Below are 19,707 nucleotides of genomic sequence, written 5' to 3'. Positions count from 1 at the left end.
TAGAATGTGAGTTCTATGAGGACAAGGGCTTTTGTCTGCTTGGTTCACTGCTATTCTCCCAGCACCTAAAACGGTGCCTGGCAAATAGCAGATAGTCAATAAATATTTGCTGAATATTAATTAGGAGCTGTGCCATTTGCATAGGTCACTTAGCCTCTCTCGGCCTTGGTTTCTTCATCTGTACAATGGGGATGTCTGCACACTGAGGCCAACATCACGTGAAAGGAGAATGCCACGTTGCAAGCTCTACAGCTGCCATACAATGTAGTTGCTGTTTCTGACCACACGGGGGCTCTTCTCAAGGAACTCTCTCCCCCTCATGACACTCCTGAAGCATCCCCTCTCTGCCAGGCACCGAGTGGGAATGAGAGTTGCCTGTATATGGAAAGAAATCGGACCTGGAGAGAGGAATGCCCAGGAAGGGATACCTTCTCCTGTGCCAATTGGCCTGGCCAGCCTGGCTCAGTGGTTGAGCATCGACCTATGAACCAGCAGATCACGGTTGTGGGCTTGACCCCCAGTGGGAGCGAGCAGCAGGCTCCCGATCGATAATTCCCCCTCACCATTGATGTTCCTATCTCTCTCTCCCTCTCCCGTCCTCTTTGAAATCAATAAAAATACATATTTTTTTAAATTGCCTCCAGCTTCCAGCCTTCTGGTAAAGGTTTTCCACTCTAAACAAAAAGCCCTGCTGTTTTTCTTCCCCAGGTTGAGCATTTCCTGCTGCTTTTCAAGCTCTCTATAGCCAAGAAATCGGAGAACGTATGATTCTAGTCTGTCCTATTTTCTCCTCTTATCCTGCCAACCAGCATGAAAGAAGATGAGAATACCCCATGGGCCATTTTACCACGGCCCAAGGGAAGACTTTACAAAAGAAGAGAGGACTATTCAGCACGCGAAGTCGGAGTCTCCTGGTGTGTTTATTCCATGGATTGTGTCTGTCTGTCTCTCTCACCATCGCTCCCTGCTCCATTTGGCCATCTCAGCAAGCACACTCATACCAAGGCTTCCAACCCCACGGGAAGGGGGCACTCTGCCCAGACGGCTGGCACTTGCTCCTCCACCACATTGCTGTGTGACCTCAGACAAATCACTTCCCCATTCTGAGCCACAGCATTCTCATCTATACAACGAGCAGATTCCCCATCTGCCCTCCAGCCTCAGCTAAGAGCATCTCCGAGCCCGTGGTGCTGTGACCCTGCCCCACAATCTGAGTCCATTTGGAAAGAAGCAGGATGATCTGTCCAGGAGTCCAGACCAAACGTTAGAAGCTGGAGGAGAATGCAAGTCTTCGGGGCAGCCTGAACCAGACTGTGGGACACGACGCAGAGAAAGGAAAGCAGTTTGCTTGCCCATCCCCATTTAGACCAGTCACAGGAACAGACTCAAGGTACCTACCCCCAACCCTGCAAGCAGCACAATTGTCACCGGGACATACCAGGCCTTTCTACTTCTCTTCCATAAACATGTTCAGCATCTTTCCTTGAAAGTAGCCCCACTCCTCTCCTGGCTAAAGTCCCTGAGGACCTTTCTGCAGGCCCAGACCCACTCAGGTCCCCGTGGAGGAGCAGCCCAGCCCTACAAACTGGGGTGAGTGCAATGGCCCGAACGGGTCACATTGCCTAGGTTTGTCTCTAACCCCACCGAACCCTGTGCCTTGTTGACCTGGCATATGCTTGGACTTAGGCTTCACTTTCTCTTGCCCAAACTGTCTAGTCTCTAGTTTTGGTGGAGCCCCACCTGCTTATCAAGGCACCTAGTACCCACCATGCTCTTGCCCATTCTATCCCCTGAGGAGCTGGATCCTCTTCTCCTAGGGACCTGCCCTGAGTGAAGAACCAACCCCCTGACCTTGGACACCACTCCCACCCAACTTGCTGCCTCCAGTTCTGTTCCACCCACTGACTCTGTTCCACTCCACCCAGGAAGTGCCCAGTGCCCCTTTGGACCCTGCCTTTCCTGGTCCAGCTCCTCAGTCCCTATTCCCTTCACCTCTTCATCATCTCCCATGGCCAAGATCCCAGCCCCATCTGAATGATGCCTCAGAAAAGGAAGGACTCAGGGACTTGCTCCATGAAGAGGCCCAGGTGGCCACCAGGATGTCTTTTCTCCCATCTACCCACCTGGGACCTCAGGCCCTGCCCAGCCAGCTGCACTCTTACCTTCTCCAGCTGGTGGACACCCTCCTCTACGCAGCAGATGGAGGCCAGCGTGCGGAGCGCCTGAGGGTACAAACACCGGAAACTGTCCTGCCGGCAGACTTTGAAGAGTGCTACGACCCCACCCTCCTGCCAAGAAAAGAAAATGGCACATGACCTTACTGTGTGACCTTTCCTGGGGCTGACTCAAAAATAAATAATTGACACCTCTCCTCACTCGGCAGGGATGTTTTGAGTCTATAGGGTGGCAGAAGATGGCACCCCAAAATATGCCACTTTGGCATAAGGATTATTTTGAACTGAAGACACTGGGAAAAAGCAGATATATATATATCTGCGAGCCTTCTATTTGCCTAAAAACAGAACATACACTGAGTGGCCAGATTATTATGATCTCTGAATGCATAATAATCTGGCCACTCAGTGTATATCCTATATAATAAAAGGCTAATATGCAAATTGTCCCCTCAACCAGGAGTTCAACCAGCAGGCAGGCCAGCCAACTGCCCATGTCCCCTCCCCCTGGCCAGGCTGGCCGGACCCCACCCATGAACGAATTCATTCACCAGGCCTCTAATATATAAATATAAATATAAATAATATAAATATAAATATAAAAATAAGTATAAATATAAATATATAAATATATACACTGAGTGGCCAGATTATTATGCATTCAGAGATCATAATAATCTGGCCACTTAATGTAGATTTGTTAAATTATCCCCCTTCTCCTCTCTACCAGGAAAAACAAAGTTAATCACCAGAGATAACTTTAGGCCTTTATCAGCCTGGAATGGCATCAGAGGAATCTACACAACAAACTTTCCTACCGGCCTTTATCTACAATTGGTTCCCCAGATATTTGCCTTCCCACAGTTTGCTGCCCCAGAGACTCAAGGTCCTTTTTCTTTGTCTTGTCACTTCTTTAAAAATACATTATTCCTTTGCTAAGATTCCAGTTCTAACCAACTCTGAGTTAATCATCTCTGAGCGCTCCCATGTGTATGAGCTAATAAAATGCTATTTGTTTTTCTCTTGTTAATGTCTTTTGTCAGCCCATTTCACAGGGCACCAGCAGAGAACCTCAGAAGGTGGTAGATAAAATAATTTTCTCCTCTGCACACATGCACATCCATACACACTCCCATGCTCACATGCATGCTGCAGTAAAATGCTAGCTCTAAAAATAACGTTGCCCTTGATAGTCTAAACTGGAGGTGGGAGTCCCCAAATGCTCTGGGGTTCAAGTGCCAGGGACCAGGGCAGGCATGTTTGCTAGGACCAGGCTCAACTCCACTCAACACTACTCCCAGGTACCTGGTAACTCCCCCTATGGAGCAAGCCTGCAGTCACCTGAAATAGCTTCTAGAAATAAGTCTGAAGCAGGTGGAGGGAGCTGAAGCCAAGAGGCCCACTGCTGGTTCTTGCCCTGCCACAAACACCCATTACTTCTCAGGTCTTTCCAACCATAATAGGCAGAAAAGGAGTTTTATGCCCTGGCCTGTTTGGCTCAGTGGATAGAGCATCAGCCTGCAGACTGAAGGGTCCCAGTTTTTATTCCAGTCAAGGGCATGCACACGAAGAAGAAGAAGAAGAAGAAGAAGAAGAAGAAGAAGAAGAAGAAGAAGAAGAAGAAGAAGAAGAAGAAGAAGAAGAAGAAGAAGAAGAAGAAGAAGAAGAAGAAAAAGAAAAAGAAGAAGGAGGAGGAGGAGGAGGAGGAGGAGGAAGAGGAGGAGGAGGAGGACAGGTTTTATTAGTTTATTCCTATTTTATAATGAAACAACTAAAGTCCAGATGGGTGGAATAATTCACATTATCCTTGTTTTAACTCCTTCACTCCTGTTTGTAAAAGGAAAGAAACTACAACCTTTAGGACCCATCAGCCTGGCTCTTAAGATGAGCCTGTACTTTTCATTTTGTGAGAGCTGCTCACGCAAACACCTTTAACTTGTGAAGACTTCCCACACAGACTCATCGAAATGAGTCATCGCACATCATCCCTCCCCCGGCACATCATAAAGACAGGCTCCGGGCCCTTTTCATTCTCAGAGTTTATGGCTTATCACTGCAGGGACCAAGATGAAAGTGTCTCACTGTGGGGGAGTTTATAAATGCTGGCATTTTAGAATCAGCTCACAGTGATTCTTAACTTTTCTATTCCTACTTCCTTTTGAGGTAGCTCATTTGTTGGGAAAGGGCATATCTTAGGACTGGTACATTCATTCAAGCAGCCAAAAAATATGAATGGTTTATTATGTGCCAGACTCTGTGCTGGGCACTGAGCACACAGCCTCTGTCCCTGTCCACACTGAGCTCATGGTCTGATGGGCGATAAGTCAGGGGAAGGCAGATCATATTGAAGGCAGGAAGAAGCCTGGGTAAAGGTGCAGTGACATGGGGGTGGGGGGGTGGGGGCGGGGTGCAGGGTTAAAGAGGCATGGAGCAGGCACTCTTGTCCTAATCTGAGGTCAAAGTGAAGAACTCTGATTCCAGACGCACAGCCTCACTCTGATGAAAACCTGCTCTGGTATAGGACAAGCACCCGCTCTGAGTCCGTGCTCCACATCCCCTCTCCCTGCCTTCCTGCTTTCCCACAGTTCCTGGGACATCTAATGAAGGGTCTACTTAAAGGTCTCACTCAGAGAGCCACTGAAGTAAAATCAAATTATCCTTTAAAGTGGGAAGAAAGAAACAGCCAGCCCTGCTGGTCATTAATGACCTCCCTCCTGATTAAATATTTATATATGCGTGTTTACATAGGTATGTACATTTATATATGTCTGTATTTATACTTTATCATATATATTATAGAAATATTATTTTTATATACATAATAGAGATAGATGATAGATAGATAATTGTAGATAAATTATAATAGACTAGAGGCCTGGTGCACGAAATTCATGCGGGAGTGGGGGGTGTCCCTCAGCCCAGCCTGCACCCTCTCCAATCTGGGACCCCTTGGGGGATGTCCAACTGCCGGTTTAGGCCCGATCCTCCAGGGATCGGGCCTAAACCAACAGTCAGACATCCCTCTCACAATCTGGGACTGCTGGCTCCTAACCACTCGCCTGCCTACCAGCCTGATTGCCCCTAACATCCTCTGCCTGCCTGCCTGCCTGCCTGCCTGATCACCCCTAACCACCTCTGCCTGCCTGCCTGCCTGCTTGCCTGATCACCCCTAACCACCTCTGCCGGCCTGATCACCCCAACTGCCCTCCCCTGCTGGCCTGATCGCCCCCTAACTGCCCTCTTCTGCTGGCCTGATCACCCCCTAACTGCTTGCTCCCCTGTGCTGGCCTGGTCTCACCCCTAACTGCTTGCTCCCCCACTGGCCTGATTGCCCCCCCCCCCCCCGATGACCTGATCACCCCTAGCTGCCTCTGCCTCACCCCCACCACTGTGGCTTTATCTGGAAGGAAGTCAGATGTCCAGAAGATGTCCAGTCAACCCGGTCTAATTAGCATATTACCCTTTTATTAGTATAGATAGGTTGATAAATAATCATACATTAGATAAATGATAGATTGATTGATTGGTAATCATGCATGAGATAAATGATAGATAGATGATGGATAAATAGATAGATGATAGATAGATAGATAGATAGATAGATAGATAGATAGATAGATAGATAGATGTAGATCATTTATATCTGGAATAGCCAATGAATAAATGGTGCCAAAGAATGCAGGCCAAAAGCCAGGATCAATGTGGCCGCCTTCCTTTGGCTCAGGAAGCACTGAGCCCAGCATATATTTAAGCCTCTGTTCCCATTTGCATTTGCTTCTCATTACATCCTTTCCCAGGCCTGTGAAAAAAATGGCCTTCTTAGCATTTTTAGTTACTGAGAGAGGAAGGGGGGCAATTCTGACCCCATACTGAGGGGATTCTTCAAATCTTGGTTCTGCTGCTGGTTAACTTTGGCCAACAATGGGGTCATGATACAGCTACATGATGGAGTCCATGAGTTCATGTAAATGAAAGGGCCTGGCACCCAGTTCTGGACAGCTGGGTGACAGCAGGCTATGAAAGGGATCCTGGTTAGAAGGGTGTCTCTTAACCTCATGAAGGGTGGTGTCTCAAATGCTGGAATATGTGGGAGGGTGAGGAGGAATGAGACAGTGAGCGAGTGAGATGGATTAGTGGGAGGGACCACCCTGAAGTGCCCGCCGAGGACCCAAGAGCAGCACTCATCTTCGCGTGGAGCCGGGAATCACTGGAGCCAGCAGAATCGCACTGTTGGCTGGAGCTTATTTAATTTTATAGAAAGCTCCGGGCTCAGAGCCCAGTTGTATATAGTATGCGTTACTCAGACAGACTTGGGATAAGCTACCAAAGTTCTGGTGTGTGTAGACTGGTGGTGGGAAGAATAAAGGAGTTGGGGTGCAGGGTAATCTTGACAGAGCACAGTGGAGTTTTCTGTGCTTTGCACTCAGGAAGGGATGGGGAAGACTGGGTTTGCTCCGTGGCCTGCAGGGGAACCCAAGACGCTGAGATGATGGACCTCAAACAGGCTGTCACATCGTCTCCTGGAGGCAGCTCAGATGGATGGAAAACCCAAAGACAGATCACACTGGGCCCCAAGGAGGTGGGTGGAGAAGTCCAGTGGGGGAGCTGCCCCACAGTTATTGCAATTTTGGGCACATCTCCTAAACATGGACAGTGAGGTGCTGTGCAGGGTATACCAGGTAGTCAACTGCTCCAGGTACTCAACCACTGTGAGTCTTATATCCTTTTTTTTTGTAAAACAGGGTCACTAGCCCTACCCGGTTTGGCTCTGTGGATAGACCATCAGCCTGAAGACTGAAGGGTCCTGGGTGGGATTCTGATCAAGGGCACACCCCCGAGTTTCGGCTTGATCCCCAGTAGAGGGGGTGCAAGAGGCAGCCAATCAATGATTCGCTCTCATCATTAATGTTTCTATCTCTCTCTCCCTCCCCTTCCTCTCTGAAATCAATTTTTAAAAATGTTTTTAAAAAAAGAGGGTCACTGATACCTATCTCAGAAGTATGTGCGTAGACAAGATATAACATGTGGATAGTGCCCACACTCAAAGGACCATCCAAATCTTTAAACAACTACTGGTCATAGTTCTTGAAAGCCCAGGGCTGGTGTTGGGATTGAGAGTAGTTAAACAGCTGAGGAGTGGGTCCCGGCAAAGGCCTTTCCCCACTGCTTTCTTAACACAGAAAATATTTGGGATGGATATTTAACCAAAGTCCTGGTCCCCAGAGAAGACTAAGGCCATCTTCAGCTTACATCCCTCTCTGCTTCTGAAAGTGCAGTACAAATGTAGGCAGTAGGGGCCATCTGCAGTGCATGGAGACAGAGCTCAGAGTGCCCAGGTCAGGGGTCCTCAATCTTTTTAAACAGGGGGCCAGTTCACTGTCCCTCAGATAGTTGGAGGGCCGGACTATAGTTTAAAAAAAAAAAACAACTATGAACAAATTCCTATGCGGGCCCAGGACGAGTCAGCTGCTAAGCAGGACAGGCAGCGACACCGGCGGGCCGGATAAATGTCCTCAGCCAGCCGCATGTGGCCCGAGGGCCATAGTTTGAGGACGCCTGGCCCAGGCCCTGAAACAGAATAAGAGCTCTGGCCAACTTTCCTTCTCAGAAAAATGTTAAGGCCTGTTCTTTCCAAAGTGTAAAAACATTTCAGGCTCTAGCCAGTTTTGCTCAGTAGTCAGAACGTTGGCCTGAGGACGGAAGGGTCACGGGTTCAATTCCAGTCAAGGGCATGTATGTTGCTTGTAGGCTTGATCCCCAGCCCTGGTCAGGGCACATGTGGGAGGCAACCAATCAATGTGTCTCTCTCATGTCTATGTTTCCCTCTGTATGTCTCGCCCCCTCCCTTCCCCTCTCTCTAAAAAACAAATGGGGAAAAATATCCTCTGGTAAGGATTAACAGCAACAACAAAAAACTTTTCAGGCCCCACGGAGCCATTCAGCAGAGTTCCTTGCTCCTTCCACACCTCCAATCCATACCTGGAGCTCAAACCCAGCCAATATTTGCAACTCATTTTGAAGGAGAAAATAGTTCTCGTTCTAAAAGAGAGTCAGTTAAGTTCTGTTTGAAGTTAATCATTAAACTGCCATTGAGTCAGTTCCAGCCCCAGTTCCAGTCCCCATAGCACTGAGCACTGAGCAGACCTCTGCAGAGTCAACAATCAAGCTGAGTGACTGGGTCACAGAATCCTTGGAGAGGACAGACCTCATGCTACCCTCACTGTGCCCTTTGCCCATCAACACCACAAGCTTTCCAAGTCAAATCACATCCAAAGCACTCTCTAAGAGATGGTCCCAACCCAAGAGGCACATTAGAGTTATGCAGAATGCAAAAATATTCACCCCAGATCCTATTCTGGACCAATTAAGTCTGAACCAGAACATTCTTAAAGCTCCCCAGTGATTCTAATGTGTAGAGTTGAGAACTTCCGAGTCATGCTTTGGTCCAAGAATCTGAAAGGCTGAAGACTGAACCAGAAGTTACCATTGTGGGTTCTAGGACCATGAACTCTAAAGTAAAGAGACTTGGGTTCGAATGCTGATTCCACTCTTTATCAGTTGTAGGACTCTGAGCAAATCCCTCAAACCATTTCTTCAACTAGAGATGGAAACAACATGACACCTACTTCATAGGATGGTTTGTGATTAAAAAGAAACAATGTGTGCAAGGCATTCAGTGCAAATGTCAGCTATTGCCGTTATATAGAATTTACTGCTCCCTGACCAGGGTTCATAAGCATTTACCCTACTCTTCCAGATTTCCTCAAGGGCTTAGATCAATGAATCTGAGAGTCTGGCCATGCCTCAGAGTCACCCATAGAACTTGTTAGATGCCCAGTCTTACCCCAGGACCTCGGTAAATGTGGGTTGGAGTAAAAGGATCTGTGTTTTCCAAAACTCCCTGGGAACCCTAGAGCTGGAGCATCTTCCTGTGAATGGCATCTTAAGCCTATTGAAGGGCATTAGTTTGCTTCCAATGAGACCACTGCTTCTATCCCCAATGGGATGTCATTTCTCAAGCAGAAAAGTACAAATGAAGCAGGCCCTGGTGAGGTCCAAAGGTAACCAATTACCTGTGTTTGCCCTACATGTTTGAACCTTTAGGGCACGAGCATATTGATCATGAAGCTAATGAATTATAACTCCCATTGTAATTGCTGAAAACCACTGTCTTTTCAAGTGTGTCTTCCCCTTGTGGCTGCAGACATTTTTGGGATCCAGCCAGCAACCTGAGTTTGGGTCTGGGGTTTGGTGGGATATGTGGAGACGAGGAAAGAGGGTTAGTTTTTATAACAGGCACCATACATGAAGAAAGATGGTAGAGGGTCTGAGGGCACTGAGACATCAAGTAGGGAATGAATCAGAGGGGAAAGCCACTATTAAAGATGGAGACACCAAGGTCCAGGGAGGAGAGGTGTCTCTTTCAATGTCACACAGCAAGCAAATGCTAGAGCCAGGACAACTTCCCGAGCCAGTTATTCCCCAAAACTAGCTTCCTTGCGCTCTCCCCAGGCCTGTCAATTTTGGCCCCTAACCATGAACCTCACCTTAGCTATTATGCGGCACAAGGGAGCCCCCTCCTGGGTCAGGCTAAACAGGTTCCCTGTGGTGGATTCCGTGGTGTAGATATTGTCCGAGGCGTCAATTTTTCTCACCAGTGCCTAAGAAAAGAGAGCAGAGGTTCACAGTTACTCACCCCCATCTACCCTCTGTTCATCTTCCTTAACAAAGCATCAATGGTTTCATGCTCTTAAGAGCCCTCTGGAATCTATAATCCTGTCCCATCCACAGTCCTACTATGGGGGTGATGAGGTTCTAACTTTGGGAAAGATGTGAGCCAGCATGGAATCAGAGCTACATTTCAGAAACATGGGATCATTTCAAACCCCTGGGACCTAGATGACAAACATGCCCTGCTCTAGTGGATCAGGAAATAATGATGGTCTCAGCTAGTACCATTTTGTTGTGCTACTGACTCCTAAGAGAACAAAAAACATCAGTTAAATAAACCATCACGTTTAAAAAAGAGCTGCAGTGGTGACCAAAGAAGCTTCTTATTTTTGGACTAGAGGACCAATGCATGAAGATTCATGCAAGAATGGGCCTTCCTACCCCTGGCTTCAGGCACCACCTTCACTCCAACCCGGAGCCACCTTTCTGCCTTCCCATGCTGCCCAGAGGCCCTGAGCGGCTGGGGTGGTGCGGAACGCCCCCAGCCGCTCGGCACCTGTGTATGCAAATTAATGTGCCATCTTTGTTGGGTTAATTTGCATACTCACTCCCGATTGGTTGGTGGGCATCATGAAGGTATGCTCAATTAGCATGTTACTCTTTTATTATGTAGATGGCTATTAGCCAACAGAGAACCCCAGCTGGGTAAAGGGTTAAGTGAAAAGAAGCACTCTACAGTAGCTTAGTGGGGATTGCAGGGCGTGGGGGGGGGGGGGGGGCATGCTTGCACTGGGTCTCTAGCCAAGCCAAAATAGCAGCACTGGTCCTATCCAAAAGTGGGCAAACTCGGTGAGGAATGTCGCACTGATCAAGGCTGAGGAATCCCAGGCTAGTGGTAAGATGGCTAGAAACACTAAACACAGGACCCAGGGAGGCCTGGGAAGAAAACAAATAGTAAATTATCAAGAAGGTAAGAACATTATTCCTAGAAGAGTTATGGTATTTTAAGTAAAACCTTTTCAGGTATCTTGAAACTACTTCATAATCATCCATTTGCTTTAAAGCACGTTACTCATTTATAAATGATTCCTGCCTGTTAATTAATGCTAATTTCTTGAGGGTTTTTTTTTTTTCTGAGAGGTGTGGAGATGGAGATGGGGGAGAGCTGCCTTTGGGGGGCCTCATGCAAGAAAGTAAGCTCTTCAGAGATGGGTGCTCTGAGCAGCCACTTTTGCACTTTCAGTTGCCATGTTTATTTTAAAATATTAAATGGATTTATTTTTTTATTAGCTCTGGTATTATAGAAAAGATACTTAATGAGATCTGAGTTCTAGTCCAGCTTGCCTTTTTTAACACACTATGTTGATCAGGAAGTGTGTGTATGGAAAAGCGTGGATTTCAGAGCCAAATTGCCTGAGTTCAAATCTTGACTGCAACTTCTGTGTATGTGCCCTAGAGCAAGTAACTTAGCCTTATTTGCCTCAGTTTTGTCATCTGCAAAATGGTGGCAATAACAGTGTGTATCGTGATTATGGTGATTATAGCCATCTATTAAGGTTGTCAAAACATATAAAGAACTTTTAAAGGTACCTGGCACTGAGAAGCAAAATAAAATTGTTTTTGTGATCTTGGGCAATTGAGATAAACTCCCTAGGCCTCAGTTTCCCCTTTTGTAACATGATTGAAACTAAGGGAGTTTGAGTCTCCACATAAATGGCTCTCCCTCTTTTTCTTCTTTATTCAAACTCATAGCGTTCTTCACACTAAGATTAAGTGTGCATCTAATCAAATTACATAAATATGAAAATTATCCCGTAAGATCTGATAGATGCCTTTTGTAAGATATTCAACAAAAGGTAAAATTAAAAATCAAGATTTGTCACTACAAATCTCTATAATGAGCCTATTTCTTAGAAGCTGCTCCTCTCGTTACCGTAAGCAGTTACATAAGTGATACTAATGCTCACATGAAAATGCAGATGTCATATATGGGGTCCTATACCTAAATGATAATTACCTAATGTTCCTGATTAGTGTTTGCACTTGAAGCAAATTAGCATTACATTAAACAATCCAAACCCAATGTCTTTTGCAATCACCTGAGACTGTTAGACAATTTATGTCTAAGAATAATTTCTTTTAATGTCCATGTGCATATTACCGTAATTACCCCCCAGCTATGTCGCAGTGAACCAGCTCTCTGACCATGAAAAGCGTTTAGCATCATGTTCACAGGTATACTAGTAAATGTGGAAAGACGTGCGTGCAAAGGCTCCTCTGAAATCGTCAAGGCCCGAAGTATCATAAAACGTCAGGGCTGGATGGGCCCTCAGAAGAGTAGTCCAAACCTTATTACACAATTGAGGAAACTGAGACTCAGAAATCTGGCATGTGGTACATAGTGAAGCTGGATCTTAACCATGTGAATTGGACTTCCTGTTTCCAAACATCAGTGACTCCTCCTTCATTGTCAGCGGAACCTCAGCCGGACCAGTAGAGATGAAAGTTTCCAGCCTCCATCCTGGCTTCCAGAAGCATCTACAACGCTCTGCCCTCTGGTGGCCCCGGGCTCCTGCTGCAGGGACAGAGGTGACAGAGTCCCAGCTGCTGCCCCTCGGGATCCACCACCCTTGTTCTGGCCAAGGTCACACTTCCCCTGAGCTACGCCCAGCTGTGTCTGACTGCAGTGCAGGCCCATGACTGTGGGACAGGAGACTCCTCTAATGGGTGACTTTGACTTGGAAATTCTGAGTCTCTTTCTACTCAATTCTTCCTTCTTCCTCTTTCTCAGTTGTCAAAACAGCAACGTGGTTTTCTATCCCCGCTCCTGCTTCCTTCCCTTTGTCTGTCACAGGCATTTCTTATCAAATTCTATCTTGGTGTCAGCTTTAAACTCACACAGTCTCTGAAGTCAATTTGTTTTTCAGGAAATCAATGAGGAATTGGATAAGTTTCAAAAATGTGCTTCACCTTATATCATGAAAAGAGTGTTGAAAGAAATAGAAACAAAATAAAGGAAAGTAAACCAATTAGGCTGAATGACAGATATATTTCCTTAAAAGATAGACTATGCAGATGTGAAACACAACAATGAGATATAAGCAAGAGACAGGGATAAGAAAGAGATAAAGGGATGCATGCAATTTAACTACTCTAAATAAGAAATTAGAAAAGGAAGATAGATTTTTCATTGTTTTTCAATCAGAAAGAATGACTGCAGCTCAGTGATATTTATCAAGAGAGGTAAACTCTCAAACAACCGCCTAGAATGAGTTTCTCAGAACGAGCCAGGAAAATATGAGGAGGCCTCTTCCTGGAGCTTTAGGTGGGAATCCACAGTTGGGCATGGTTAGGGCAGCCCAGCTATGCACAAGGACTACATAAATGTGGGCTATTTGAACAGGGGACAGTATGTTAAAGATAGTCACAAATGCTTTGCTATTCCTCCCAGAGAGATGTGGGTTCTAATTTCCCTCCTTTTGAATCTGGAATTGCCTCAGTAACTAACAGAAGCCAGCACTTGGCAGAAATAATATTCTAGGACGTCCAAGACTAGGTCATAAGAAGTCTTGAAGCTGCCACTCAGAGTCCTTGGGATATTCTTGTCGGAGTCCTGAGTTACCATGTAAGAAGTGTGATAACCCTGAGGCTGCCATGCTGGAGAAGCCATGTGTAGGATCCCTGATCAATACTCTCAGTTGGAGACGCACTTTCCAGTCATTCCCTCCAAGAGACCACACACAAGATGATGCTTTCTAAGACTCTGTAAACCAAGTGAGCCCTGTTGATGCCTCGTGGAACAAAAGAATCACTCAGCCAAGCCTGGACCAAATTCTTGACCCTTAAAATTATAAGATAGAATAAAAATGATTGCTATTGGGCATTAATGGAGCTCTGGAGCACAGAAAAAGAATCAGAGATGAGCATGAAATATTCAAAGGGTAAATTTCTAGGTAAAATGTTTTGAATATGTGGCTATAGTATTGTCTCTGTCCTAAGAGAACATATTGAAGAAATGCATACGTTAGGACTCTGAGGAAAGACAGAGAAAGATTGGACATACTCAGTAGGAGACAAACAAAATAATAATTCCATCCAGGCTCAGATTAGCTTTTGGTTTGATAGAGAAATATCTCCTGGGTGAGAATATCCAATTGAGGGAGGCAAATGTAGATAAGATCTCTTAAAACTAGAGGTTTGAGGCAGACCCAGACCTTAATTTATTTCATTTCTCTCAATAAGGCACATCCCCAAATCTAAAAGAATGTTTTGGGAAAACAAAAACAAACCAAAAAGAAAAAAATGTGCTGGAAAAGAAAGAGAAGTCAAAGCGGGAAAGCCGATCAGATCCAGCAACTGGTGCTCATTCTATGAATTAGAGAATGCAACAAATTCACATGAGATGCAGGGCAAACTTAGAAATTCAGCTGAGTTTCCCTGAAAACAGGAGGGGAGTAACAGAAAGCAAGAGAATGCTGGAGGCAGAATTTATTACTGCACACACAAAAATATGTAGCAGAAAGAAATGCTACTCAAGGCTAAAATATTCAAAAGAGATGGAAAGACAGTGCTCTGAGAATCACATGACCAAGGGACTCACTAGGTGCATAAAGGCCAGATGTCCCTTGAAGATTGCTCAAGGCCTAAGCAATTCTCCAGCCGGGGGCAGGGCCAGCAGCCTTCATGACAAGGAACCAGAGCACTTGTCAAGTTTTTTTTTCTCATTAAGCCCTAAAAGAATTGTAAAAAAATATATGACTCCTTGCACATTTTTTACTTGACAGGGAAAATTTTTCATCATATATTTTAAAAAAATAAAGTAGAGAAGGAGGTAACAGATTGTAAATATTGACATAAAATATAACCATTGTATTACTCTTACAGATGTATTCAATGAAATCTGAATACCAAAACAACTTGATGCCATCATCATCCATTTAAAAATACATGAATAATCTCTAACATTTGAACAATTTGCATTTTCTTTTTCATACTTATATTTCCATCCCAATTCTCTCTCGGAATTTTATATTTATGTCATACATTTAAGTGTTAAAATGTTTTATTGCTCACCCTTATCATACTTAACATTGAAATTTTATTTTATTTCCTCTGATTCTAAGGCAATAAGTGTTTAAAAATAGTCTCTTCTTGGTTGCGTTAGCATTACAGTTATCATCAGTACTAAGGGTCAAAACAAGATAGACTATAAGTTGAATAAATAATTATAAATCATAAAGCTTAAAATATTAATAAATAGATCTCTTAATAAGATGAATGAGGTGTTTCATTGTTTTTTGGGGTTGTTTTTTTTTTGAGAGAGAGTGGGAGGGAGAGAGGAAAGGAGAGGGATAGAGAGATAGAAACATCAATAAGAGAGAGAAATAACAATGCTTTCTACTGCACACCCCACAATGGGGACCAGTCCACAACCCGGGCATGTACCCTGACCAGGAATGGAACTGGTAACCTCTTTGTTCATGTATCTAAGCTCAACTACTGAGCCACACCAGCCTGGCCAGTCTTTTTATTCTTTTAAGACTTTCTAATTCATCCACATATCCATGATTGAATATTGACTTAGTGTTATATTTTTAGATGTAAACCCTGAAAAAGCTTGTTCCCATAAATCTATAGAGAGGGATGGGAGTTATATAGCCAAGTTGGATAGCCAAGTTATTCAGCCCTTTGAGCATATTCTGAGTTATGTAATCACATAGTGATCTATCATCAAACACTATTTTTAATGATCTGCCAGCTGATAACTCCTCTAAATTGGTCCTCCTTTACAGTGGTAAAAGCAAAGAATTGGAAACCATTTGATTTGCAAAAGCATTTGTTACCCAGTCATTACAGATATTCATTCACTATTTCAATTTCTGGGAAAAATTCCAAAAAGTACTTTACCAAGGCTTATCAAGGAACTATTAATTATACCCACTGCTCTTTCACTAAGAGACTCTTGGGTTATCCAAATTATTCCAAAAGAATTAGGAAACTCAAAATATTATTAATATCATTGCCAATACAACTCTTTAAATAAAATATCTTTGGATGTTTCAAATATGTTTTACCAAAACCTTGAAGCTATAGCTTTTGCTTATTTAATTTGTGGGAAATACCCACCCTGTAAACTAATTGGCAAAGACAGTTCTTTTAGTCAAGTCAATCAACAAACCAACTTAACTTTCTCTAATTAAGCCCTGACTTTATTTTTAATTAAAAATGTGTTGATATGTGTTTCAAAAGATGCTAAAAAAAACAACCCACCAACAATAATTAATGGAAAGCATTCTCTAAGGGAAAATGCTAAAAACTGTCAATATTAAAATAATGTAGACCAAAAATAAATTTTTATTTGTATATGTTATAAAGCAAAAATAAAACAATTTACTAATATTTTAATAATTCAAAATAATATGCAAGCTAACACTGTAAATTCATTGTAAATCTAAAAATATGATAAAATGGCATTGTGTTCCTTCAGCAAATAGGTGTGTATATGTATTAAACTCTGTTGTTCATTTTACAGAACAATGAAATAAGATCTGAGAACAAATCAGAAAGTCTCTGATCATATTTAGTAGCTCTCAGGATCACACTTCATGTATTTAGAGAAGGAAAAAAGGTATTTACTGCTTAAACTAATTAGTTCAGCTGCTAAAAATTAATTTTATCTTTTGTTAACAGGAAGTAGAATTACTATAAATATGTCATTAAATGTTTCGACAAAATAGGCTTTAACTGCATTCTTAAATGATGTGCACCAAATCTGCAAAAAATCATGCAAAACTTGTCTCTGTAGATTCTAACCACTATAGCTTGAAAAATGTGGTTGTTCTAAAAAATATCTCAATTACTTTGAAAAGAGTCAATCTCATTAACCTTTAGAGTCTTTGAGTTTTCAAAGATACTTTTCTTTACAGTTAATGACATAAGACTGAGGATAAAATATAGCTGAAAAAAATTGCTTGCATTTAATTATGTTCTCAAAAAAAAAAATCTTAGGGTTCTATGTGTTCTATCAGTGCTTTCTTTCCTTTGTCTAAGGAGAATGTCCCAGGTATCTGAATTCAGAAAAGCTTCACACTGGGCAAAAGACACAATTTCTAATGCCTTGCTCAACAGAAATATATGTAAAGCGATTCATGGAGGCCAAAGGGCTTTATGGTTCATGAATGAAGGTTCTCCTTTGCTTGATCTCACCACTACCGTCCCAAGGTTTCTGCACAGCCAGGCAATGCGCTGTAAAGTCGGGATGAGTGATGAGTATGCCTTTCTTTTGGAAAGTAATAGGACACTATAAACTCTGTATAATATTAGGAGAATCATTTTAGGGAAGGAACAAATAAAATGGGAGATCTGGAAATTAATTTCCTTAAAACTATATGTGCTTGCATTTCTCCAGGGAAATCTGGAGAACACAGTGCATTGGCGTGGTCTGAAGACCACTGGCCTAAGTCACTCCAAGGAGCCCAGATCAACGCAGCCTAAGGTAGCAGAAACACAGCATTTAGAGGGGAGCTAGGAAGTAAGAATGTTAAAAATGCTGGATAGGCCAGGATACAAATCAGTAAGTCCTTGGGAAGCAAATGCCTGACTTCGCAGGAAGATGAAAACTTACTAACACCCTCGAAGAGAAAGGGTGCTTCCCCCCAGGGAATGTATGTTGATATGTCCTTGTGGACTATGGACAAGCGAAATAAACTGAGTGACAACCTGCTGCAGCTGCAACCAATACGGTGTCACCACCACCGTCTTCTCCCAGGTACAGAGGAGTGTCTGGCTATAAGAGTGGAGTCTGGGATAACATGATGCCTGGAGTCCCCGCTCTAGCAATTGAGGGTTAGCCTGTTTTAACAGTGCCAATGAAGGGGTAAGGCTGTGATAAGATTGTGTATCTAATGTGTTTACTCTTGGGCCCTTTCACCAATGGTGGGGAAAGAAAAACTGAGAAGCTCTGATGGACCTCCCTCCCACTGCTGGAGAAACAGCCTGGACTGTCTGCCCAAGGAAATGCGACTTCCCCTCCCCCCCTACACACACACAGATGAGACCCTCCTGGCTGAGATGAGCAAGAAAATTGAAAAGAATTATATTAACCTAAGAATTTGGTGCTTTGAATTACTCCTGAGGGTAAAGGGGTTCGGTTTTCTTTTTTCTTTTACTTTATTTTCTCCAAGGGATCTTTAAAATGAGATAGGAGACTATATTAATTTTTTTGGACATCTTTCTCATCTGTCCATTATGTTTGGATTATCTTTGTGCTGTCATTTAATCACATTGCAGCCTCTAATTGCCGATTGATTGATTGATTGATTGATTTTTCTTGATTTCAGAGAGGAAGGGAGAGGGAGAGAGAAATAGAAACATCAATGACGAGAATCATTGATCGGCTGCCTCCTGCACGCCCCCTACCAGGGATGGAACCTGAAACCCCAGCACATGCCCTGACCAGAAATCGAACCACGATGTCCTGGTTCATTTGTCAATGCTCAACCACTGAACCACACCGGCCAGGCTAATTACCTATTTTAGACAACAGAGCTGAGCTAAATCGGAGAGAGGGGAATAAAACAGAAAAGCAATTTTGAGCTTTCGCTACAAAGCCTCCTTAGAGTTAATTTAATGAAGGTAATATTGTTAGTCATTTCCGAGCCTGCTGGGAGCAAAGTCAAAATTGCTCACTGTGATTCCAAAGAGTCTGCAAAGGAGTAGGAGTTGTTATTTGGTGAAATGGTTTCATAAAGGTGGAAAAGGATTGCTCCGCGGACAGCTGACCTCCTTCTCCAAGGGGCACAGCCACACTCCGGCCTCAGCATAGCCTGGGGCTTAATCACAAGGAACAACAACAGCCTGTAATTATTGGAATCGAGAGTCTAGGTCAGTGGTCGGCAAACTCATTAGTCAACAGAGCCGCAGTTTGCCGACCACTGGCCTAATGGATAAAGTCAATGAGATAATAGGACAAAAACTGTGAAGTACTAAGGAGCAATACTTGGTTCCCACTTCTCCTGTTCCCCTGATGGGATTTCAGCATCACCATCTGTTGGCTTCACTCCCTACCCCTTCATGTCACCATGCTGAGAGGTTAGGGATGAGTTGAGTGAGTTTGGAAGAAGGAACTGAATATGCTCAGCTTGGTGCCCACCCCTCTTCACTTAGAAAGTGTCCCTCTGGTTTGACCTTTGTTATAGGATAGGTGTTTGTCCCTCAGGTGAGGCCCAAGGTTGTCCAGCTCTGCCTGGGCCATGAAGGGGAAATTTGTGAGATAAAGTTTTAACAAGCTTACTTAGCCATAGAGCCAAAATACATTCCCCTTGCCTGGCTGGCGTGGCTCAGCGGTTGAGTGTCAATCCAGGAACCAAGAGGTCACCAGTTCAATTCCTGGTCAGGGCACATGCCCGGGTTGTGGGCTCGATCCCCAATGTGGGACATGCTGGAGACAGCTGATCAATGATTCTCTCTCATCATTGATGTTTCTATCTCTCTCTCCCTGTTCCTTCCTCTGAAATCAATTAAAAATATTTTTTTTAAAAAAAATGCATTTCCAGACAGTTTTATTAGCATCAATTTGCTAGTTTAAACTAAAAGAAAAAGGGATTAATGGAACGAAAGGATGAGTAAACATAACATCTATCCACATGAAGCTGAGCGGTTCAATGGAGAGAGTCCTAGAAAGTCATCTTCAAATAGATAGGTTTTTGTAAGTCAAGTCTTTTCCCCTTACCTCCCACATGGCTAACCCTTTATTCCCAGATAGACTAAGCATCAATGTTCATTAATTTCCCACTCGTGACTCCCAAAATTTAAGACTTAAATTTTTCCATGACCACTAAGTAGTTTTTAACAATTAATTAGG

General features: G+C 43.8%; 1 protein-coding gene across 1 annotated transcript in view; it reads right to left on the bottom strand.

Moving 5' to 3' along the window:
• The window catches only part of INSC (INSC spindle orientation adaptor protein), a 93,689-nt gene that overhangs the window by 41,133 nt on the left and 32,849 nt on the right, over positions 1-19,707 (bottom strand). Inside the window, exons 5-6 of the mRNA XM_080687939.1 lie at positions 9,722-9,835; positions 2,163-2,288 (exon numbers count right to left, since the gene is read on the bottom strand). Of these exons, the coding sequence (XP_080544065.1) occupies positions 2,163-2,288; positions 9,722-9,835 (240 nt within the window). The remainder of the gene's footprint in view (positions 1-2,162; positions 2,289-9,721; positions 9,836-19,707) is intronic.

Source organism: Plecotus auritus (genome assembly GCF_963455305.1).
Source record: "Plecotus auritus genome assembly, chromosome: 9".
Classification (NCBI taxonomy): Eukaryota; Metazoa; Chordata; class Mammalia; order Chiroptera; family Vespertilionidae; genus Plecotus; species Plecotus auritus.
This window is presented reverse-complemented; position numbering and strand designations above follow the sequence as displayed.